The 26159-nt window shown below is 40.5% G+C and overlaps 1 protein-coding gene across 30 annotated transcripts in view; it reads right to left on the bottom strand.

The window, feature by feature from the left end:
* CLASP2 (cytoplasmic linker associated protein 2) overlaps nucleotides 1-26159 on the bottom strand; it is a 122304-nt gene that overhangs the window by 52641 nt on the left and 43504 nt on the right. For 24 of the 30 annotated variants that reach the window (XM_081930981.1, XM_081931009.1, XM_081931003.1 and 21 more), the window contains 7 exons: nucleotides 14948-15094; nucleotides 9927-10006; nucleotides 6651-6743; nucleotides 6371-6516; nucleotides 3804-3939; nucleotides 3271-3341; nucleotides 918-977 (listed from right to left, as the gene is read on the bottom strand). In XM_081930981.1, the coding sequence (XP_081787107.1) occupies nucleotides 918-977; nucleotides 3271-3341; nucleotides 3804-3939; nucleotides 6371-6516; nucleotides 6651-6743; nucleotides 9927-10006; nucleotides 14948-15094 (733 nt within the window). Of the gene's footprint in view, nucleotides 1-917; nucleotides 978-3270; nucleotides 3342-3803; nucleotides 3940-6370; nucleotides 6517-6650; nucleotides 6744-9926; nucleotides 10007-14947; nucleotides 15095-15549; nucleotides 15727-26159 lie in introns of those variants that run through there. The other 6 variants (XM_081930999.1, XM_081931002.1, XM_081931000.1 and 3 more) reach the window with 4 other exon arrangements.

Genomic DNA, 26159 nt, shown 5'->3' with positions numbered 1-26159 from the left:
AAGGAAGATACAACAAATCCTTTAGCACGATGTACAGAGGAGCTACTAATAAGTACAGTGACACTAGTTGTTGCTGCGACGAAACCACTGAATATGGTAACTTTGTTACAATAATAAAAATGCTAGTATTAGCAACTTTCATACATAACAGAAATAAATAAAAAAAATTTGCTTCTGTGCAGAGAACAGCACTTAACATTGTTACTGGAACTAGAAATATTGATTAGAATGGGTCACATACCTCCCCATGCTTGCTTTTGAGGAAATCTGCATCAAATTATCTATCTCTGTGCTATCTAGTAAGACTGAAAAATTGCTATTTGAAATACTTCACATTTGTACAGACAACGGCCCAATTTGCACATAACACTAAGCCACAATATGTTTAGTCATAATGAGGCTGGTTTGAAAGTCTGAACTCTGACCAGCAGACTATCCGTGGAATGTTTTCTGGCAACACCCCACAAAGCAGAGTCATGATTAATTGCTGACTTACAGACTGCGGCTTTAAAACTATAGTGTGTTTTATATCTCAGTTCAACCATGGCTTGTTTGAATGCCCCAACCAAGATGATCTTCAGGCTATATAGGAACAAGGTAAGAGTAGCTAGAAAACAAACCTAGTTTTGGAGAATCAAGCCAAGGTTTGCTTGCACATCTATGGGATGTCTCGCTGTTTGTTGTTCAAAAAACAGTTTGATCTAAAACTACTTAGTCTAAACTTTGAATGCTAGCCTCACTAACAACAACAACAAAACAGAATTGCCTCTCTAAATAAGTCAACATTATCTTATCTTATCTTCTAGTTTTTTTTTTAAAGGGTCTGAAACAGCAAGTAGATCCAATTGTTAGGAGAATTTAACTATGTTTATACTTGTAATATTAAAGCAGAGGTTCATGTCAGCTATAAATCGTACCTTTCCAAGGAATGCGTTTGCCACTCTTGTAACAACAGGTCTAGAAATTCAAAAGAGCGCCTGAAAAAGACAAGGACTAAAGTCAGTCTTTGATTATTGCTGAGTCTAGGAATCTGAAGCTCCTATCAGGATGGTATGCATAGGAGAGTATTCAGAGCATATGCGTTGAAATTAATGGACCTAACTTAAGCCATGTCTACTGATTTCAATGGGTCTCCTCTGAATAGAACTGTATTGAACAGCACCCACGCATTCACATAACAAAAACTGTCATAGAGATATCAAAATTTTCAAAAGGAAGGGGGTCCATGACTTGGCTTTTGAAAAGCTGTCTACAGTACTTAGCTAATTGGGAACCACTGTTTTAAGCAGCACTAAAACCACAGAGTATTAATCCCCAGTCCACATATATTTAATATGTCTCACAAAGCGCAATGTTTTTATTCATGAGTACTGAAAAAGGACTCATCCTACTGAATCCTATTGCGTATCAAAGGGGAAGTCTGTATTACTCTTTTGTCCTGTGATGTAGCTCTACTGCCTACCCTAATAGGCTGGCTATTTCATGACATTTGCCATCATTAGGAAGAATACTTCTTGGCAAGCATCACCACACTGTGCACATTCAGTCTAATTTTACTACTACTGTTGGAACTGGCTTCTGTTTATACAGGATTCAAGAGCAGCAGTAAAGCTGGCTGCTGTTTTGATACTTTCCCTCTGCCTTTTTGGTACACTTGTTAATCCTAAATAAAAACATATACTCTGCTAACATCAAGAATGCAACTATGTGTGAGAACAGGACTTTTTTGAAATGCTGAATGCAATTAAAGATGATGTGTTCTACATCCACTCATCAAAAATGCAACCCAGACCCACTTGTAAATATATGACAAGTTTGTTCCTGGTCTTTGATTTGACTTTCCTTCATCTTATCTTCAAATTTATATCATTTTAGCAACATAAAGCAATAGAACCAGGAACACACAAACACCAAGCAAATAAAAATAAAAGACTTCATGCTGCAAATGGAGCTGTTATTGATTGATTGAATTTATATACTGCCCTATACCCGGCAGTCTCAGGGCGGTTCGCAAAACAATATATATATATATATATATATATATATATGCTTTCGTAGATTTTCACGGGTACAGGAATGCAGGTTTTGGTGTCCTCGGGTGTCTTCCCGTGTAAAAGTTGGGGTGTTTCGACGAGGTCTCACTCGTCATCTTCAGGCTGGTGCTTTCGGCTTCTTGTTACTGGAACAGAGCAGGATCTCAGTGTTTGAGTTCCTATAAATACTGTTGAGGGGGTGTGGTGTATAGCCTCCAATGTTCTGGGCAGAGAGGAAGTTCCCAGGCTAGTGTGCCTTTTCTTCTTTTGTTCCTTAATTACTTGAGGGATATCTTGAGTGATTTCTTGAGTGATATCCTGAGTACCACTTAGGTGGGTCATTAGGTGTGGATTAGTTGCTAAAGTCTTTGTGTCTTGACCTCTTGTAATTAAGTAATTAAGGAACAAAAGAAGAAAAGGCACACTAGCCTGGGAACTTCCTCTCTGCCCAGAACATTGGAGGCTATACACCACACCCCCTCAACAGTATTTATAGGAACTCAAACACTGAGATCCTGCTCTGTTCCAGTAACAAGAAGCCGAAAGCACCAGCCTGAAGATGACGAGTGAGACCTCGTCGAAACGTCGCCTAGACACCCCAACTTTTACACGGGAAGACACCCGAGGACACCAAAACCTGCATATATATATATATATATATATATATATATATATATATATATATATAACCACAAAATATAATCAAAATAAAAACAACAACCCAATAGCTGCCGCCCCCCAAAACCCCACATTTTAAAAGGGCATGGGATGTCAACCAAATTAACAAACGGTCTGGTTAAAAAGGAACGTTTTTGCCTGACGCCTAAAGGTGTATAATGAAGGTGCCAGGCGAACTTCCCTGGGGAGAGCATTCCACAGATGGGGAGCCACTGCAGAGAAGGCCCGTTCTCATGTTGCCACCCTCCGGACCTCTCAAGGAGGAGGCACACGAAGAAGGGTCTCAGAAGATGATCTCAGGGTCCAGGTGGGCTCATATTTAACATTTTAAGTTTTACAATGGATCCTATACATGTTGAAGTCCCACTGAGCCTAATGGAACGTAAAACCAGGCAAGTGTGTAGAGAACTTCCGCCTCTATTGCGGGATTGTGACACTGCACATATCAGAGTTACAGCAGAGCCTAACTCCTGAAGATGAATTCCATTCATTTCCTAAAACCCTTTCTTGAAATCAAGGAACATTATACTCATAAAGCTTGTTATTCATAAATGCTCACCTCCTGACTGCAACAGATTTTGAGGTACAGTTGCTGGTTATTAAAGGTATGAGTCTGGGCACATGGGTATGCTGAAAAGGGAGTGAAAAAAAACTATCACAAGGCATTCAATACCCATAATAAATTTTATGTAGCATTAGATTCATAAGGTTGCAGTTCTATAACATTTATCATTTTTGACACAAAGGTGGCTTTAAGCATAGGGCTCACCATTTTATTTAACTCAAAATAAATTGAGCACAAAAATTAAGATAGAAACCCAGATGGTGGAATGCTGAAAAAAGTTTTATGCTACATAATAGCTTCATCTTTTCTATCTCATATCAAAAATGTCAATAAGGAACTACAATCTCTGGAAAATATACCGTATGATGATATGATATAAAGAGGCCTCTAGCTGCCACAAATACTTCACATAAAGTAGCTTATTAGTTCACATAGGAAAAAGTACGTACTTATAGCCTTACTTGCTCATTGTTAATATATGTTAATATGCCCAATTCAGAAGTGGACTTACACTGGAGCATACTTACACGAATGATAAATCTAATGGCTGCACACCCAGAAGTAGCCATAACTTTGGCGCTATTAGGAACCAGATTAAACAGAGTAGGCACAATGGATTCTGCGCCATGATCAAACTTGTTTCCCAGAACTGTTGAAAGATGGCTGGAAGGAATAGAGTAAAAATTGGTTATCAAAACTAATTCAGCACCGACGACAGGAACTATAATTACTCTTTGTAAATAATAAAAAAACCTTTTCCCAACATGTTCCCAGCTTTGCATGTTACATTTAACATAGCCCATAAACATGCCTGGCTGGACCAGACCTTCAGTTTAAATCAGCTTTCAATTTCTAATGTCAATCAGCCAGATAGTCCTCCAATTGTCTTCCACAAATGTTTTTGAAGATGAACCACCCAGGTCCCTATGGCAAATCTGAAAACACAAACCACACTCCTAGATAGGAAAGCCATTTGTCTTGTGATTCATTTGAACCAGCTGACTAATTGGATAGTTCATTATGCACCTCACCAAGGCAGACCAATAAATGTACATGGGAACTACTGTCACAGTCAAGTACTATAATTTCTCCCAGCTAATCATGCATAAGGATAAAAGTATCTTCAGCAGATGGCAATTATACAAGTGTCTTGTCCTTTTCACTTCATTTAAGGGATGCAATGAAAATCAGAAGAATAGTTATAATATAATAGCCTATTACAGGAAGCTATCATTTCCCCGCCACAACACACACATTTTCCTGGAATCCAGCCCCATGTAAAGCACTGCTTTTATTCCAGTGGAGAGGAATCTCTGGCATGTGGCTGTTAGGCCAACCAGGCTTCCCCATTTGGCCTGCGAGGCTGGCTGAGCCAAACCACACCTGCCTTTGCAGCCACTGAGTGCTGTCTGAATTCAATGCCTTACCCTGTTCCACTGCTTTCAGCAGCCACTGGATTCAAACAGTAACTCCCAATCTTGCCCAAGGATATCTGGCCCCTTCCAAAACAGTGAGGTGGAAAAATTCAAAAGGAAGAATTGGGCTTGAATTCGAACTGGGCTCAAAAGGAAGAACTGGGAGCAAAGTGTGTCCCTGATTCAACCACCTGTCATATAACACCAGGGAATTGATAGAATCCTCCTCCCATCTCAATCAAAAGGTCCTGCAGAAGGTTGGCTACTTTTGGATCTGGTCCTCCCACTGGATCCAGTTCCCTACCCGATTTAGTCTTATGAAATTTTCCCCACTCTTTTTTATCTGTTAAAAAACCCTAGGACTAATATGGATGTACTATAGAACCATACTTTGGTCATCCGGCTGCAGGATCCTGCACAATATCCTCTCCCAAATGAAGGCAGGGAATTGCCTGCAATTCTAAAGTCTACTCCAGCTCCTTTAACCACAATTCTAGGGGGTCTATCACCCTCCAAGAACCAAATCCTACAAACATGTTAATATTCCTCATGCAGATTTATGTATCCATTCAGGTGCTTTTAAGAACAAAGCACAAGTACAGTTCATACAAAGAGGCTACTTGTTTGCAAACCGTTGTCTTATCTAGATGGTAGTAAGTAAACTTTAAATACTTTAGGTAACAGTGGGGGGTGCCAAGGCAGCCACAAATTATGCAATTTGTACTTAGGTATTTGACCATCAATAGTCTGTAAGAGGCCACAGAAAGCCCACAAAAACTCCTCCTCACTACCACCGTGCATGCCTACCTTTCTTTCTGTGCTTATTCTGTGCGTGTGTGTGTGTGTGTGTGTGTGTGTGTGTGTGTAGACAGAGAGAGAGAGAGATAGTTTGACTGTAGTAGTAAAACCTCTAACTGGTTAACAATAAATAATGACTACCATGCTTCTTTATAATAATGTGCATGCTCACATGCTTGCAGTCACGAAGCGCAACTGATACATGAGATGTAGCCCGGAGGATCTTGCTAAGGGGTGGGCTCACAGCAACGGCATTTGTATTACTTTTAGAAATCTCTTTAAATAATGAGCTTCTATTACAAAATGCTTCCCACAATGCTTTTGCCACAAGAGTCGCAAACATAAAACTGAAAGTGTGATTGATGTGAACGTATCGAATGCTTTAAGATAGAAAGCAAATCAAGTCTTATTATCAGCTCATGATTTTGAACATTTAAGATTAGAAATAGTGGGGTGGCCTGTGTCTGCAAGTTATTATCACTGCAGGGCATACCACAATAATTCTACTTTGGATGATCTAATGCATATTAATATTCTTCAAAATGAATGCCTTTCTGCAGCATTGTTTATGCCTATTTTTAAACATTATATCCCTTTAATACAAGCTCTGCTCTAGCAGGAAACTAATAATCTGCAAAATATGAGAACTACCACACCTCCAAAGGAACAAAGGGCATGGAGATGAATAATGTGTCCTGCGGTTGTGTTCTAAGCTCTTATTCGTGTTTTACATCAGTTATGTTACTTATCGTAGTTATACAGATATGTAAAGCAATGCAACATTTCTACTGTATTTCCAGTAAGGACTTCACTATTCAACTGATTAAACCACAGCCAAGTACTGTAGTTTTGTATTATCAGTTTCCTTGGCAGATACTTACGCTACTGTAATGCATGCTTCTCTAACCACTTGTGATCTGAGGTCTTTAGCTGATAATTTAAATGCTCCATCCAACAGCCGTAAATGCTGGAAAAATCCGTCATACTGAGCAGCTCCAGCAACAAGTAATGACCGGACCTTCTTGAGCTGGGGGTAGGGAGTGGGATAAAGGGGGGAAAGAATTGGTATAATATCATTTCTGATTCCAAACGGATAAATTTGACAATAAGCTGCTGTTTGAGTCAAATAAATATGTACAATGTAATATTAAAAAGATATACCGCACTGGCTCGTTGATCCCAATCATGTTTATCATCTGACAAGATTTCTCTGATTTTATTTAACGTTTCTTCCAGTTCACGACTAGAATAAATCTGAAAAGAAAAGATGATGAGACTAAGACTGGGTTTTGCAGAACTCAAGTAATCAAGCCAAGCAGCATTCTAGAATGGTGGCAACCCTCTACTCTATGGGAGCGTTAAGGATAAGAGAGATAAGAATTAGTCCATAACTGGTTATTGTTTATGTTTCTGATGGGCAAAGTCCCTTTCCACTGCAATCCTGTGAGATGTGGATTCATTTGCTGTTTGGCAGTACAAAGTAGACATAGTATTACCGGTGAGAAACATTAAAGTGCTCAAACTTCTTTTAAAAAATAAATCATCAGCATGTTTTGGACCCAAAATTTTAGTTATCTACTCGAAAAGTACCCTAACCGTTTTTTTTTAGTCCCCACACGCCCAAATATTAATCAATATAAAATCCAACCGCAGAAGTGAGAGGAAGTTAATGAAAATGTTCTGTTTGATAACAAAGGAGTGCACCTATATTAAGCTTAGAAAACACTGTAAGGCAGATACATGGGTGCAAGCAGTCCTATATATGTAAGGCTAAAATTTAATGGATGAAACTCAGCATCATGAATTCGGATCTAGGAAATGGAACCAATGCAAATGGTTATGTTAAGTCTGTATTTCAGCATCCTGTTCCTCTTTTGGGGACAAACTCACTGGTGCCTATATGGATGCAGATGTACTAATTCAGCCTTTATTAACAAAAGCCCAAGTAAATAATTAAGAAAATGTATGCCAGGGTGATAAATGGTAAGAAGAAGAGGAGAAAGGAAAAAAATGCTGGCTTGTATATATCTTTAAATAATTAATGCTATAAAATAATGTTGCTTATATTGCAGGCAGCCAACAGAGGGCAACAGAATACAACAAGAGCTTGTCCTACTCACACAGGAATTAAAAACCATTAAAACACTGAATTAATTGACAGCAACTATAAAAAGCACAATGTTTGGAAAGTTCACTGAACACTGCATAAGAATTTTTAACCTGGGGTTTTTCAGGTAAAAGAATTCCTGGCCTCTACTGATAAGGGTGGCTCTAACTTAAATTCCGTCTATTATTTTCTGTCTAAATTTCTGGGAAAAAAATTAAGTTATTATATGTCCTACGTTTGATTGAGATACTCCCGACTTTGTCAAAACAACAGCCTATATTCCAAGGAGTCAGAGGTAGACCACAATTTCCCCACCTAATTGTTTTTTATGGAGAAAATGTAACAAAAAATACAAAATCTGTCACCGAGCCCCTGCCCTTGATGCTGCCCTTGAGCTGTTTCTCAGCAACATTCCTCTAATACAGATCAATCCCAAGTTATGCAGGGGTTACGTTCCGGGGATGGTGCAGAAAGTTGAAATTGAGGAGACCTCCCTGGAGCCCAAAGGTGAGGTCAGTGAGGATGGAGGAAGCTCCAAAGAGACCAGAGGCACAGAAGGGCTTTGCTTACACTGCTCATTCTCCCCGCCTAACAGCTAACATACGCTGTAGCGAAGCAGCCGCCCCCGCTTTCCTGCATGTCCTGTAGCCTCCTGCTGACCCCAGAGCTTCCATTCTAGTTGTGGGTATTTTGGGATACAGTATTTTGGGTATGGACTGAAGGGAGAGCAGCGCAGAGGGTGTTTAAAGGATGATCTCCACTTTACGCAATTTCACTTAGGTGCGCAGCAGCCCGGAACGTAACCTCCGTGTAAGTGGGGAGTTTGCCTGTATTTCTTCTCAATGCATATTTTAGAAATGTCAACCTTACTATAATAGTACTATAATAACAGTAAATGCTTGCTAAAATGGTTTGCTTTACTGTGTTCTAATTGAACAGGAAGGACTTACGTATCCATACGAGAAAAGTTTATAGAAGTCCCGCTGCAATGACCATCAATACAGTTTAAGCTTTAATTTCACACCATTTACACAAACAGTTTAGAGCTAGTGAAAATCAATTTTGATGTAGTTAAACAAAAAGGCCCGGGTATACTGGATTGTTGTTGGTGAAAGTTTGAGGCCACAATGAGGCAAACAATTTATCAGAAATAACAGAACTTGGCTAAAATGACTGTATGTTTGTTGCAGATAAGAACCATTAATATTCCAAAACTATGTAGTGTAATTTCATCAGATGGCCTCCTGTTGCAGAGAGAATCCTAAAACGTGGCTGAAGCATATGCTGTCTCCAGCATGGTCTGTGCTTAATTGCTGGCTCCTCACATTGCCTCTGCCCCACCCCTATCTAACAATTCCTACATGCTGTGTTATATCTATTCTATTGTCCTAATGAAGAAGTATAAGTAGAATTATTATAGACTGATGAAACACACTATACATAATGTTTTGACTGTAGGAATTTAGATTTGTGAGTGTCACACATGCACTCTCTCAGAAGGATGCTGAGCAGAGAAACAATGATAGCTACTGCTTTATCACATAGGATGCCTTGTCTCAATACTGCTAGGACACCTATGACCGAAACAGAATTTAAGGATCATTTTGTTAGGTTGTTTCCCCTCCCCCAAATATATATATGTGTGTGTGCGCAAGTCACCTGCTTGCTTCCATTTAAAAAGCCTAATTGCTTTTGAAATTTGCTCTCAAAATATACTAACACATTTTGCTTAGTCTGGCACCTAGAAATGTACCTTGATGGTTCAACACTACAACCATGTAATTTTATAATAGAATAAGTGAAATTTCAGCTAATTCTTTATTTACAGGGAAATAAGCTGCAAAGGCCTTGATCGCTACCTTGTCCAATGGCCAGCTCAAGACAGACTCCTCCACAATATGTATTTAAGCCACTTAGGATTAATCCACTTTACCATAGCTGTCGTATGTCACAAGCAGATGTGGTCAGAGTCTTATCCTACAGATTCCTGACCAGTAAAACTCTCTCAAGCCACACAAGTTCATGCAAGTAAGCTAAACTGCACCCTTCACTCTCATCCTACTCAATGTGATATGGAAGATTATTCCCAAATATATTTATAATTTAACACCTGAGTGTGAGAATTTAACTCAGCTACCAGACCTCCCCAAAAGAAAATTCATATATTCAAACCTTTTTAGCGCACCTTTCCTCGAGTTCAAGGCAGCCCATGGAACTCAGTAAACATTCAGTTATTAAAAGAGGAGTGCTGTGAAAAGCAAATTTGCAAAAAAAAATTGAAGCGCTCCCAAACTGAAATCTTATCATGAACAAAACACACTTCACCTTACCTGCACAGTAGGAACATCTGTAAATGCCTTTATAAAATCATCTTCATCAACAGCACCAGCTCCTCCTTCCTTGGTGGTGCCTGTAAGTGATAAGACTGCAATTATATATATTTGCATAAATGTTTGCTTGTATGTCTGCTTGTTATATTCAATAAAGCTTTGGTCTAATAAAAACAAAAACATGTATTTTACCTGGGATTTTAAGCTACTGTTAAGAAACAATAAGACTGATTAAATTACTGATTTTATTACGTAAGATACAATTTAAAATGCTTGAACTACCACAGGGTACTGCTGAATATTTACAAGAATGCCAGCCTTCCCTGCCAGGGCAACAAATTCTGTACCAAGAAAACCTGAATTCTGTCACCCATATAATTATGTAGATTTGCATAGTTTCCATAATTTATTCTGCTTCTCAGCAGTGGGCAAAAATGATGACAACAACTGTGGCTCTCCCATGCTCAAAGGTCAAAAGAAAGAAAAAAAGCACAAAGTCTAGTATCTCCAACCCTAACACACAAGGGATAAAAGCTGGAATCACTGGCAAGACAGACTGGAAGACAAAGATAAAGAAAAGTAGGGTGAGAATATAAAGAGCCAAAGGATTATTGTGCTTCTTAATGTGGTTCATCAATTAATACCAATGAAGTGAATTAGGCGGCAGTGATTAGGATGAAACTAAAGAAGGAGGAAGAATGCCTCCAGCCCAAGAAAGTGGCACGCTATATAAGCAGGGAAGTTAAGGTCAAAATTAGAAATTTAGCTGCATGGATGAAAAAAAGATTTATGTCAGAGACTGAGAATTTACAAGATTGAGTTTGCCCCAAATATGTTTTCCATTTTCAGCATTTTGAAGCATTACACACAGCTGGCTTTACCAATTGCAACAAGTGGCTCAAAGAGGCCTATCACCAATGAACGATGAAACAGTGCTGTGTTTGCATGAACATATATTGGCTCAACAAGCTGCTATGGACATGGGCTCCACATTCATTCCTTGGTTCACATGTGTGAGCATGGAACCAGGAAGTCTTCCATTAACAAAATTCCCCATTTCATCCGAATTGGGAAACTATGGTTAACAATTCAGAATATAAACCAACTTCTAACCATGGCTTAATATTTATGGCAGTGTTTTTAAACTCTGTTCCAGTGGTTCTTGAGAACTTTATTAGCAACTCCCCAGTAAGGTAATGTCAATAGTGGCCAGACCTACCCAAATCATAGTTTGTCCACTCCTACTAGTATTGTAGTGTGGAATCACAAGACAGCACTCTGTGACAGTACACATGACCAGTGTGTTCATGTGACACAAAGCTCACGTGAGACAATGGTAAGGCCTGACATTAGCTAAATGATCTTCATGAATCAAATGTGTATTCCTCAAAAGTGTACAGGGTTCCATGTGAAATGTTCCAGAAGTTCTTGGAGAACAAGTTAATTTAGGCAGTTCCTTGAAGGCAGAAAGTCTGATAGCAAACAGATACTGCAGCAGTCTGCAGAAATAAATAAGCAACATTTGGAGGAATCCATATTATTATTATTGTTGTTATTAAAAGGAATGAAAACGGACACTTGCACTGGGCTAAAAGTATTGTAAATTAATACGTTAACACAGGCCTTAAAATGCAAAGCCTGCAATATAAAAGATTGGACAACTAAAATGTGTTAGTTTCAAGCTTAGGAAAGCAAATGCTTTAACTAATTCTGTATATTAAAATGCCACTTGACATATCTTTAGGCAACTCATTAAACTTATTAGACAACATGTTTGTGAACTACTAGGTGAAATATAACTTTGCATGTAAATAAAAATAGCAATGTTCTTTCCACACTTGAGTGCATACACCTTTGCTAGAGGGCGACTTTTAGCAAATGTTTAAATTAGAAGAACGTAAGAGATATGTGATCTGGCTCACACAACATGCTAAGCCAAATTGATGCTAAATTTCTATGCTCACATTTATGTTTTAACTCATCAGATTAGAAATGGCTACCACCTGAGTTTACATAGGTGAGATGGCTCATATGTCAAATTAAAAAAAATAGTCCGTGTCAGTGTGAACCAGCAGCTCAAATACTCTCATAGCACTCCAATCCTGCTGCAAAATTAGTCAGAGCCTGGCTTGCCATGTCCTCCAAACCCAGGTTCAAGTTTTATTTCCTCCAAATAAACCACAAGTCATAGCAAGTTTGTCATGGTCATTTGTTAGGAACATGTCAACCTAAGGTTGGAAGACACAACAAGACACGTTCTAGGGAATACCGCAGGAACATCTGCTATGGTTTAATGTGACATGAGAAATGAAGCCATGGGCGGTGTCATATAACTAAAGTAGCTGTCAATGGAGTCATGCTCAATAAGCTCCATCGCAACAGAGAATGTAAAATGTGTGTGTCACCAATGAGAACATATGTCATATCAGTTATTTTGAATACATGTTTTTGTTGTATTCGAGGTCTCTGGATTCACCAACTTTTGAGAGAAGATTACCATACTTTTCCATGTATAAGACAAGGTTTTTTTTACTCTAAAATAAGGTTAAAAATCGGGGGGGGGGGGCGTCTTTTACACGGATAGTGCATATGCGGGACGGGGGATTGGTTGCAGCTGCAAACATGAGCTTGTCAGCAGCAATTGGGTGGGTGATTAGCGGCTGCTGCAAGGATTGGCTGTTGGTGCGACAATTGGGTGGCTGCGTCAAGGGCTGCGGCGGATTGGCTGTGCCTGCGGCAATTGTGTGTGCAATTGGTGGCTGCTGGCGGGGAGCTTGTTTTTCTTCTGCGACGCGTGCGATTGGCAGCATCAGGTGAGTGATCTTGGGGGCATTAAAAAAAAAAAGGTCAACAACTCTGGTCCATCTCCCCCCATTTTCTCAATTTGGGGTTCCCAAAAGTAGGGGGCGTTTTATACACGAAAAAATTCAGTATACACCTGAGCATATACAGATTAAAAATTAGTTTTTAGACACAATTTTTGTCATGCCTTTTATTAAGACTTTCTGGGGTCTCTCGGTTTTTGAAAGTTTTTCAGAAGTCAAATGTCTGACACGGCTTCCGCTTGAGTGCAAGAAGTTCCTGCAGCCAATTGGAAGCTGCACCTCGGTTGTCGAACATTTTGGAAGCCGAACGGGCTTCCAGAACGGATTGCGTTCGACAACTGAGGTGTGAATGTATATAGTCATTGAGGAGAAGGGAAACTGAGATACTTGTTTCCACGTTGGTAGAAAGGGGTTGCAGGCAAGACAGCTTTCCACCAATGGCAAAATGTTTCAACAAACTAATGAACATTCACATCCAATTTTGATTATTACCACTTTGAGCTAACACCAGTGTGTTGCTCATGTACCAGTGCATTTTGGCTTACCTATTTTGGTTTAACAACCATGCCAACCCAAGTTACACGTGCATGTTTTAAAGTTATTGTTTTCTTTGCCAGGGTTATGCATTATCAGAAAAATGAGTTTACTCTACTACACAAAGTAGAGGTGAATTGTTTTACATCACACGTACAAAAACCAGGGAAGTATTGAATGAAGGTTCTATGGGTTTGGTTTTTGCTGAAACATCTAGTATCTATAAAGCCAAATCTTAGAAAAGAAAAGAAATGAGGTACAAAATTTCAGAGGAAATTATAATAAAGAATAATTCAGACAAAACCTAGAGGAAAATGCTAAGAATTTACCAAAAAGTAAAATTTTGGGTTTGCATTTTACCCAGCATCCAGTGCATACCTGTTGTGCTATACAGAATTATACATGGCAATGTAACCTTTTTTTTACAACTGTTATGTTTAACTGCTTGCCCGGGGTTGCAGCATTCATGTCCTATATCAGCGGTTCCCCAAGGGTGTGGTGTGCCACACTGGTGTGGGAGGAGAGGATGGCAAGCGTGGTGAGAAGAATCAAGGACAATCAAAGAAACTGTTAAACATTTCAGTTTCGGGTAGTGTAGTATAGCATAGTATCAATTATAATTTATTTATTTGCAGAATAGGGATAGATATATTTTCAAAATGAGAGCAAGAGCATCAAGTGATATGGAGTACAATCCTAATTGTGTTTTCCAATAAATTTCTTATCAATAAAAAACTCGGCTGGCGTGAGCAAATTCTTATTTTGAAAGTGTGGTCCAGATAAGTTTCAGAACCAAAGCCCCAGCTGATCTTAAGGAGCTACCCGGTTCACACAGAAAACATGAGTAACAATCCTTCCAGCTTTCATAATGCAACTTCTGCAACAATTTAAAACCACACAATAAAAAGTCAAAATGGAAAATATAACATTAACTAAACCTTTCAGACAGACAACTGCATCTTAAATATAAATTCAGTGCATCAGTAGCCTGTATTAAATTTTGCCATTGTAATTTTGATTATACTTAAATGATCACAGTAAGAGAAATGTTATTTGCTTTAGAAAGTCCTGTTTCCAGCCATTTCAAAAGAAAATAAATGTCTTCCAACATGCATGTAAATACATAAAACAGATTTGTCTATGAACCAAATCTGCCACACTTACACAGGAATTAATATCATAGCACTGTGGTGTGGTCTACATTCCCCCCCCCCCCCCGCTCAAACAAATGGCTTGAGTCCACTTAAGAGATTATTTACCTGTTTCTAAGTTTTTATATAACAGCAGGGATGTTTCAGTATCAAGTAATGCATTAAAGCATTAGATTCATCACTATGCAATGTATGTAAATATAAAATGTAAATTCAACTATTCACAAGAGTGTGAACAGCTAATGATACAATACAAAACAAGCATTTAAAAACTGGATATTAACTGAACTATCATCTACATCCACACACATGCACTAATTCATGTATGCACACACTTTGCCAAGGTTCTTCACACTTTCTAGGTCTGCAAAAAATACTGCAGTTATGAATTAAACATTACCCTTCAAAGTTCCTCAATATGAATTATGGCTGAGACAGGGTCAGCAAAGAGAAGAAAGGCAGAAAAGGGGGAATGGGGAAGAACACTCAAGGGTCAATAGTTTGGTTTTACCTCCAACCTTAGGCCCACCAGCAGAACCTGGCTTTCTTGAAGTATTTGAGGGAGTTGCAGGTTTTTTGGCTGCAGGAACCTTGAAGGCTGAGGCAGCTGAAGATGGCCTATTTCCATCCACTGACTCTTCATCATCAAAGCTTTTATCTGGAAAGGAGGTTTGAAAACAAAATCTTGTGTTATAATCCTTTTAAAAAAGAAAGAAGTGCCTTTTAAGCAGCATTCACTCAGAAGTGGCCAAAAATCAAATAAAATCAATACTAATTATTACGCCCTTTGTCTTCAAAGCTGTAGACAAGTAATAAAGGGGAAAAGTCATTTCATTTCATATAATGGCTTTGCAAATGATGGGGGGGGAAACATTTCAAAAATCCTAGTATTTCAACAAGAAAAAAATATTTTACAAGGCAAGTATTGTCCATTTCTATTTTATTGCTAAAACCGAACTCTCGCAATTAAATTCATTCCCAGCATTTTAACAGAGAACAAAACCTCTGCTTTTCTCCTACTCATGCTTGCCGTCTCTACTACACATCCTCCTCCCACAGTGTGTCTACTAACACTCCCTGCTTCATTTCTTCCACCCTGATTTCAGCACTTACAATCACAGATCCGTTTGCAGATCAGCCGCCTCATTCCTCTGACAGCTCTCAATGCCCCTTGCACTAAGATACTCTCACTTGCTCACATGGCTGGAAAATCTCAGTGCTAATCAAAATATTCTGTGAAAAACTGTCAGAAAACACCATAGATCCACCACGGAGATTTGTGCCGGCATCCTTCTCTCTCTTCCCTGCACTAGGTACTGAAACAACCAATCGGCTGCAAGGTGACATCATCTCCTGGTAGCCACTGCCAGATGAAAAGGTGAAAATTCTTCACACATATAAATTCATTCCCATGCGCAAACATTTGCAGCCACCGTTCTATAAGCTATTAAAAGAAATTTTAGAGGCATAATACTCTTTGAAACCTTAGCCTTAACCCCACCCTGCAAATATCAAGGGTGTTGTCTTTTGCCTAGTAAAGTTTCCCTCCCATCTCCACAATTTTTGCTTTCACGATAGCACATTCCATTTAGCATCTCAGACTAAAAACCCAGCATTGCACAAATCAAATGAGACAATTTTACAGCCAGGTAAAAGAAAGCTGCATTTCTCTAGGACCCTGAAAACGTAAGGGAAACCCAACCTGTAGTTTCCCTCACAAACAAGATGGGCGAGGCTGACACACAGCTGCGTAAGGGAGATGCACACCCATGTCACAGACTTCCTTTCCCGGAACCTTTATTATTATTATTATTATTATTATTATTATTATTATTATTATTATTATTATTATCATCATCCTGCCACAGGTCCCTCTAATTTCTGAAATTATTTGTTTATCCCCAGTGTGCTTCTATTTTGGAAAAACAAGACAACCTATTTCTGGAAGGCTGCATTTCCATGACATTAAAATCAATTTCTGCCCAAACTGTGATCACCTAGATTCGGAAAACATGTATTAAATATCACAGGCGAAAACGTGGGTTTAGAAATACTGGCTTAGCCCCATGAGCAATTTATACAGGACCACTGACCTGCTTTGCTTGCTCTACCTAGCTATGTTTCTTAATTTAAGGTTTACAAGATGCTGCACATTTTTTAAAAATAAACTGCATTTCCTTCCATTACAGTGGTTTCCAACTCTGAAGATTCTGCATGCAGGGATATGTTACTATCAGAATGCAAGAGGAAGACATGAAACACATTATTCCATGCGTTTCCATGGAAACCGTACTCTGCCTTTGCACATGAACTGGAAGACAACATTTCAGTTCTCACTACAAGAGACGCCTTTAACCCTTACGGCATGAGAATTCAGACACACTGCTGACTGTTTTAAGCATGGTGAAACCTCTACAAGTGCAGCATGAGAAATAATGCACCAAGGATAAAACTGAACCGTAAACAATCTCATTTCTTAGAGCTGGGTATCTTCTCAACACACAGTTACAAAAGTACACAGAAGAAGACAGTAGCTTTTACACAAAGCTTGTGTGAGATATTAAGATTTCCTCGAAACACAACAGGCAGCTACCCAGCCAGTTAATCTTAACCATCTATGAATCTTAACCATCACCAGAAAACTTCTGATCTGGATTTAGATTCTCTCTTCTATAGTTTAAGTTTCATGAACGGATGGTTTTTTTCTTGGGAAAGTTTAAAATTTGTTGCCAAAAATAATACATGATTTTTTCTTGCAGGACATTATACAATAACCAGCAACACATGTTCAGGTGCTTAACACGAACACAGCTCTGTAGCCATCTGAAATGTAGTCTGGGTTTCCTGCAAAGGACCAGGTTATTAATTGGACTGCCTTCTCCTGTAATAGGCTGCCCAAACACCAAGACCATAATCTAGGCTCTGCTTCAGGAGTCCCAACTTCAGAGATGAATGCCCTCCTCAGGAAGAGCTGCCTGACATCTACACTAGTGTTATTTAGGCACAAGGCACATGTGTTTTTAAAAAATAAATATCCAGGTTTTTCAAGCTCATGTTGAAGTTTTATTTTATGGAGTTTCTTTTGCATGTGCTGCTGTTGAAATTAATGGTTCTTATATTTTTAGTGGTGTTGTATGATAGCTACCTGGCAGCTCTTGGATGGTGGAGGTGCAGGGCATAAACGGAATAAGTAACTCAATGAGTAAATAAAATGAACAAATTAGTCCTCAAAAGTTATTAGTCTGCATGGGAACTAGTAGGAGGGACAGCAACAGCCCACTGCATTTCTATGCTGGGTTCACAGGAGGCAGTCCCCCTCTTCCAGCAACCTACTTCAAATCACAGAATTGTAGAGTTGGAAGGGACCCTCTGTAGGGTCATCTAGCCCACCCCCTACAATGCAAAATAAATAAATAGATGCAGGAATATCAACTGAAGCTTCCAGGACAGATGACCACCCAACCTCTGCTTAAAGACCTCCATGGAAGGTGAGTCAAAAACCTCCTGAGGGAGTCTGTTCCACAGTCGAACAGCTCTTACTATCAGAAAGTTCTTCCAGCTCTATCAACTGTTCCTCATAAGGCTTTGTTTCCAGACCCTTGATCATCAGACAACCTCTGCACACATTCCAGCTTGTCAACATCGTTCTTCAATTATGGTGCCCAGAACTGCACACAGTGTTCCAGGTGTGGTATGACCAAGGCAGAATACTTCCCCTTATCTGGACACTATGCTTCTGTTGATGCAGCCTGGAATAGCATTAGCTTTTTTTGCTGCTGAATCACACTGTTGACTCATGTTAAGCTTGTGCTCTACTAAGACCCTGAGATCCTTTTCACATGTACTTCTGGTGTGCCCTATCTTATATTTAAGGAGCTGGTTATTCCTGCCTGAGCGTAGAACCTGGTACTGTTAAACATGTGTCCCTGAGCACACACACACCCCTACATAGAAGTCTACAAATGTCACCATCACAAGTGTCCTTTTCAAGATCCTGAACCTTGAGACCCTCTGAAGCACTGAGACATTGCTTCTTCCATTGCAAACCGAAGAAAATAAGCAACAGAACACAATTTCCAGAGTTTGCGATTATTACAGACTTACAGTCACGCAGAGCAGGTACATCGGTAAGCCACACCAACAGTTAACAGGAGGGAAACCATTACTATCGCTGTATGAAAGGAGAGCAAAGGTGCTAGGGATCTGGCAGGCGGTGAGAGAGGCCGAAATGCAATGAGGCAAACTCCAATTGCAAATGAGGCGGGGTTCAGTCACACAAGGGAAAGACAGACAATTAGGAGACAATAGAAAGAGAAAAAGTTGTACGTTTACTCTTGGGCAGTCATTATGGCCCGAGAATATGATCTTGGGGCCATTCTACAGTAATTATTTGTGGATAACCAGCTCTTCCACAAAACCAGGTTGCATATAGAATATAGTACAATATGGAACTGAAAGTAGGTACAGTCATACCTCGGCTTGAAGTAGCTTCAGGATAAGTATTTTCAGGTTGCGCGCTGCAGTGACCCGGAAGTAACGGAGCACGTTATTTCCGGATTTTGCGGCTCGCGCATGCGCACACGGTCAAAATGACGTCATGCGCGGAAGCGGCAAATCGCGACCTGCACAGACGCGGGTTGTGTTCGCTTCTGGATGCGAACGGGGCTTCGGACGTTCGCATCCAGAGGTACCACTGTACAGTGAACCCTCAGGTTGAGGACAGGATCCGTGACAGAGGCACGTCTGCAACCCGCAGAGTTCGCATCCTGAAGCGCCGCGTCTGTGCAGGCACAATTTGGCGCTTCCTTGCATGTAGCGAAACCCAAAAGTAACCCATTCCGGTACTTCCGGGTTTCCCGCGGTCCACAACCCAAAAACATGTAACCTGAAGCGGCCGTAATATGAGGTATGACTGCAAATAACTTGTTAGATTCCCTTGAGCCCTGCAGTGTATGGTTGTCAAGAGATGCATTTTGAGTTCTGTCCCAACTGGTGGAAAAACCCCTGAAGTATCTTAACAATGGGAGGCATGTATGTTCTCTCGAGTTTCTGACACAAACCAAGGAAAATAATGAACACTGAGGAGATAGAAAAGAGAAGCCGTGTAAGGGTAGATCTCTCCTGGTGAAGCTTCACCAAGACTGGGGTTGCTGGGCAGACACTATCAGCCTTAAAGGGAGGGATGAACAGTGTAAAAAAAGGGTGTGTGAGATCTGGATTATTCGAGCTTTCGCGCCACATCACATTTAGGAATCTGCTCGCAAGTCTCCTTGCTATTGGTGCCAAGTGAAAAAGGTGGTGGTGGATGTCATGTGTAGAACTGAGGGACTATCAATAATGTAATAATAATAATGTAAATATTGGGTGTGCTGGCAAAAGCCCTTGCTTGGCACAGGCACACGCAGATTGAAGTCTTAGAAGCAAAGGCACTACCTAAACAAGCGGCAGTATTAAATTCGTTCCAGGTCTGTATTTCGTTCCAGATCTGTTACCTATCAGCATTGGGGATTCAGACATTTTGGCTTGGCAAGGTAGCCAGTCAGTCCTGCAATCCAGCCCCTTTCACAAGTCCTTTTTCATGCACGAAAATGCTATGATCTTCCAACAATGAACATACATAAGTGCAGATCAGCAATCCAGGAATCTTCAAGACATCGCCCAAAAGCATTGAATTTGTGGATAGCGAAGCCTTGCATCCAACAGATGTGTCCAAATTCTTCAGGGGTGGAGTGAGGGTAGAACAGTGAAAGGGGTGATGGAAAATAGAGAGATGAAATTGTTTCACTATGTTCTGTCTTGTTTATAAAATGGTTGGCTTTTTTCTTTAAAAAAGACTGTTTAATTACAAAGAATACAAGGATTGAAAGTACAATTTGGTAATTATAGGGGAATGAAATCTGAAGACAAAAGAGGTAGCATGGGGAGGAAATATAACAAAATAGGGGAAATGGAATCTAATTCAAGGAGTATAGTTTCCTTCTGACTGACAAAGAGGTTAGGAGGAGGAGTTGACATAATATACAAGGGAAGAGTTGGAATAAAGAGCTGAAACACTAAGAGAAAGGAACTAGACTACTGTGGAAATTAGAGTGCATACCTGGACTTCTCCAGAAGAAAAGCCAGAAGAGAAGTCTGCAAATATAACTAGAAGCTGAATTCTGACATAACTTTAAAAATATGTATTGGCTTGCTTAGGGAAATCGGTTTAACTGAATATACTCTGGGTTTATTTATGGGTCTTATGGGTCAATGTTCAAGCTACTTAAAAGTGCCTTTTCCAAAACAGTAAAAGTTTTGTGTGGAACAACAGTTAAGTAAACTGAGCTTATTGGGACTTTAATGTTTCTGAAGCCTTATTAAACTAAGTTAGAAGTTAAAGGACTCTTTAGTAGGAGGCAGCAGGGGAGGGGAAATATAAACTTGGTGGTAGCAGTGAAGAAACTACACATCAAGAGATCCTTCCTTTTTCAGCACCCCATGAGCAGTGTCAAGACAGGGTCTTCCCTGACTTTTAAGTGTCCTATACTCATGGAAAAGAATTCTGCGCAAGCTATGGGGCCAGAATACACAGGCAACAATTTATATAAACTTGCTTCCCTCCTTTCACTCAAATTCACAATAAAACTTAAAGAACAGCAGGGCTGTGTTTTCAGACAGTACACGTTTATCTAGGAATTTTATTCCAAGGCTCTCTGAAAAGACATTATTTACTTGATGGTAAAACCTTTTATTGATTGAAGCAATACATATGCCAAAAGAAATTTGGCAAACTACTGACATAAACAATAGCTGATTAATCACTACAATAATTCATGGCAAAGTAAACAGATGAGAAATTAAAAAGAACACACTACTGTATAACAAACTGAAATAAAGTAACCGGATGTGTGATTGTCCCTCAACCCAACAGATTAGCAGAAATTACTAGCTATGCAATAGTTCTGCTTATTAGCAACCAAATACGGAATACCAAAAACATGAGCTGGCTTTTGCACTGGACATAATGCACTTGAGAACATTTGGCTGAATAAAATCAAAATGTTGTAATAATTACAACCGGCTTTGCTTGTTATATTGATTCATTTCAGAGATCAGGAAAGACATTACCTTCCCCAAACATTCGTTGCTTTCTAGGATTTTGTGTATGGCTGCCATACTTTAATCTTCTGCCATGTCAAAAAGGGACAACACGGATCAAATTTTCAGGGTGGATTCTAGAGCAGCCAGGCTAACAAGAGATATTTTAGACTAGACAGGGCAGGTTCCTTGGTGGATCGATAAATAGGACAGGAATATGATCATAAGTTACTGCTTTAGTTTCCTTTCTCCACACTCTCATTGCTAGGCAACTATAAGCAGCTAGACAGGATGGGGTGGGGGAAAGAAAATGATATAATGGAAAAGGGTAAAGGAGCAGGCAGTGGCCGTCCAAGGCGGAGCCAGAAATAACTGCAAAGTGGAAAGACTGCTTTCATTGGATCCAATGCCAAAGAAGCAATCAATTCTCACCACTAATCAGTAACTTGTTAGGGACCTACACTGAAACCACTTTTACAGGCACGTGTCAATGAATTTTGAGAAGTGGAGGTTGGCTGACTTGTGCCCCTCTAGAGATTGCTGAATTCAAACCAGTGTTGGAAACTCAGATATAAAAGCTATTTGCCAAATGGCCTTTTAAGCCTAGGTTGCAGGCGCCGCAAAAGGATGTCTAAGTGCCTAAAAAAAAAAGAAAGACTGAAAATGAATGAACTCCAGCTAAAATCCTACGCTTATTTTTCATCAAGATGTTTTTTATGTTTTTCTATGTGCTTTTTCTATGTGTGTTTTTCTTTCCTTGATGTTGGGAAAGATTGAGGGTACAAGGAGAAGGGGACGACAGAGGACAAGATGGTTGGACAGTGTTTTCGAAGCTACAAACATGAGTCTGACCAATCTGCGAGAGGCAGTGGAAGACAGGAGTGCCTGGCGTGCTCTGGTCCATGGGGTCACGAAGAGTCGGACACGACTAAATGGCTAAACAACAACAACATGTGCTGAAAGCCACCCAGAGCAGCTGGGGCAACATAATAATAATAATAGTAATAGTAATAGTAATAATAATAATAATAATAATAATAATAATAATGTCATCTAGTCCTCATCTAAAGACTGCAAATAACAAAGCCATGCTTCCCCTGCCTGCCCCGCTAATATTCTTATGTGGATTTTTTTCTCCAGACTTCAGAGAGTGGCTGGAAATGGGGAGGCAGAAAAAGATCCTCCTTTCCCTCCACTTGCAGACAAATTCCCTAACAGCCTCATCTAGCACCAAGGAGAGCAGTTATGTGTGGAAAATGGCACCAGTAGGTATGTTAGCACCTGTGTAAGTAGTACAAACATGAAAACTTAAAAACCCATTATGGATAAGCAATGGAACTTTTGGGAATCTGGTGGTGGGGCAATGGGGAAGAAGACTGGGAAGGAATGCGCCCAGGAGAGTTGCTCTTGATCGTGGGCATTGACTCCCAGTGTTTCATCTCAATATTCAGTAGCTGTCCATGAGGCAGAACCGGAATTGACCCAGCAAGCAGTTAACCAGATGAATCACTCTGACACCTATTCTATGGGCACAAGGCACAATCCAGGGACACTTGTTGCAACACCCTTCCTGAAGCTAGAAAGGGAGGTCAATTGGCAGTGTACTGAGTTCCACTGAAGAAGGGTGGCACGTCCACATAATAAAAACAATATAAATATTCTGGAAGGACAAATGATTATTGAAATAACTGCAAGATATAAGCTATCAAACTACAGACAATTCCTGGGCATTTCTCAACTGAGATGAATATGGCACAAAAAGCAGTAAAGAAAAAAGGAAAAGGACCCCTGGACAATTAAGTCCAGTCAAAGGCTACTATGGGGTGCAACGCTCATCTCGCTTCAGGCCAAGGGAGCTGGCGTTTGTCCACAGTTTTCTGAGTCATGTGGCCAGCATGACTAAACTGCTACTGGTGCAACAGAACACCATGACGGAGGCCAGAGTGCATGGAAACACTGTTTACCTTCCCGCCACAGCGGTACCTATTTATCTACTTGCACTGGTGTGCTTTCGAACTGCTAGGTTGGCAGAAGCTGGAACAGAGCAACGGGTGCTCGCCCTATTGCATGGATTCAAACTGCCAACCTTCCGATCAGCAAGTCCAAGAGCCTCAGTGGTTTAGATCACAGCGTCACCTGCTCCCAAAAAGCAGTACTGGCTGGGCATGAAGGATCATGACTTGGTACAGGGCTGTTAGCAGTACTTTGACCTCCCCACCCAAAGCACCGCTGACTGGCCACTATCACCTTAGATAAAAGTTATCAATTATATAGATTAAAGTTCCTCACTCAGATATCCATCAACAGCTCGGCCTAACCCATCAATACACAGCAAGTGTAGAGAGTCTAGAGGACAAGGTTCTCCCCGAAACACACACAGTTTTCTGGTCACCATTGGTCATACAGTCAAATAGTAAACTGCTTAAAGGATTAATTAGAGCAAGAAAGAGAGGTGTGTTGTTTTAAAAGATTAATGCCTCCTGGAACCCTGCAGAGTCCAGTTCCCAAGCACCTCTCTGAGCAGTATGCTAGATCACTTGAAGGCTCCCTCTTCTTCACATGAAATGCAGTAGACCCAACATCATCCTCAATGTATGGGACCTGTGTCTCTGTGGTGATCACTTCTTCATTACTTTCTTCCTTCAAACTGCAGTATTGCATTACTGTATTGCTGCAGTAACAGCAAATGAGTAGTAGGAAGAGCTGTGTTATGCAGCATGTGAGAAGGGCAAGAGGGTAGAAGCTAGAGAGGGTACAAGCTACTCCTCACGTATGTGGGGATACATGCGCATAAGTGAAATTGTGTAAGGGGGAACACCCTCTAAATGCCCTCTCTGCCACTCTCTCTTCAATTCAAACATATCCACAACTAGAACTGAAGCTCTGAGGCCAGCAGGAGGCTGGAGGATGTGAGGGAAAGCAGCAGCTTCTGCTGTTGCACTACCCTGAACATCAGCTGTTCAGCAGGAAGGCTCAGCAGCATAAACAAAGCCCCACTGCACCTCTGGTCTCTTTGGGGCTTCCCCTACTCTCACTGACAAGCTCTGGACTCTCCAGCTCTATCCCACCATTTCCAGAGTTGAATTGAATTATTCAATTATTTCCCAGTGTTACGTGTATACTGTGTCACGCACAAGTCCATCATGTAGGGGGACACTTGTATCAAGGCATCTTTTGCTGAAGCATGTGTGCAAGTGAATGGGTGATTGGTTGGTCAGGTCCCCAAAGCAATAATAGAATATTAACACAGGAAAATACAATAAAAGTATACTGCAAAAGTACAATAAAAAGGATAAATATGGAACAATAAAACACCAGTCACCAAATGCCCCCCCCCCAATTCTACTTGATATACATATGTGAGCTGAATTCATGCTCTCACGACAGATACAGCTCCCTAACATTCCACTTCTCACTTAAAAGACAGGTGAATGCACACGCACACTCCTTAGCCCATGGGTAGGCAAACTAAGGCCCGGGGGCCGGATCTTGGCCAACTGCGTTCTAAATTGGGCCCCTGGAAAGTCCGGGAATCAGCGTGTTTTTACATGAGTAGAATGTGCCCTTTTATTTAAAATGCATTTCTAGGTTATTTTGGGGGCCTGACTGGTGTTTTTACATGAGTAGAATGTGTGTTTTTATTTAAAATGCATTTCTGGGTTATTTGTGGGGCATAGAGGAAGAAGAGGAGTTTGGATTTGATATCCTGCTTTATCACTACCTGAAGGAGTCTCAAAGCGGCTAACATTCTCCTTTCCCTTCCTCCCCCACAACAAACACTCTGTGAGGTGAGTGGGGCTGAGAGACTTCTGAGAAGTGTGACTGGCCCAAGGTCACCCAGCAGCTGCAGGTGGAGGAGCGGAGACGCGAACCCGGTTCCCCAGATTATGAGTCTACCGCTCTTAACCACTACGCCACACTGGCTCTCATAGGAATTCATTCATTTTTATCTTCAAAATATAGTCCGCCCCCGCCACAAGGTCTGAGGGACAGTGGACCAGCCCCCTGCTGAAAAAGTTTGCTGACCCCTGCCTTAGCCGAATCTTTCACCTAAGAGCAAACCTATCCTGAGCATGGGGGAATGCTCACACCCTCATCACACCCAAAGCAGCAAGCCCCAATTACTCTGGTTACACTCCTTTGCAGTAGGGAGGGGAAAGGGAGAAAGGAGGAAAGGTCAGGCAAGGTCTGCACCCACTTCCAAGTCATTAGCTTCTCCTGGAGTGTCTAAGGCAATAATGTGGAGTACATCAAAATAGTACCGTATTTTTCGCTCTTTAAGATGCACCAGACCATAAGACGCATCTAGTTTTTGGAGGAGGAAAACAAGAAAAATAATATTCTGAATCTCAGAAGTCAGAACAGCAAGAGGGATCACTGTGCAGCCTGGTATTCGCTCCATAAGACGCACACACATTTCCCCTTACTTTTTGGGAGGGAAAAAGTGAGTCTTATAGAGCAAAAAATACGGTATTTCAGCGGTACACGAAACTGTACCCATCACTGCATCACAATAGTGAGGTGCATAATAAGATACGTAAATGATGTTCCCCATCTCTTGCTCTCTTCAACAGCCCCCACCACACCCCCTTTTCACACAGTGCATAGACATCGCCTTGCAAGCCTCTAAGGAAAACTGCAACTGT

The sequence above is a fragment of the Podarcis melisellensis genome (genome assembly GCF_964234715.1).
Source record: "Podarcis melisellensis genome assembly, chromosome: 12".
Classification (NCBI taxonomy): domain Eukaryota; kingdom Metazoa; phylum Chordata; class Lepidosauria; order Squamata; family Lacertidae; genus Podarcis; species Podarcis melisellensis.
The sequence above is the reverse complement of the archived record's forward strand: the minus strand, read 5'-3'. Positions and strand labels throughout refer to the sequence as shown.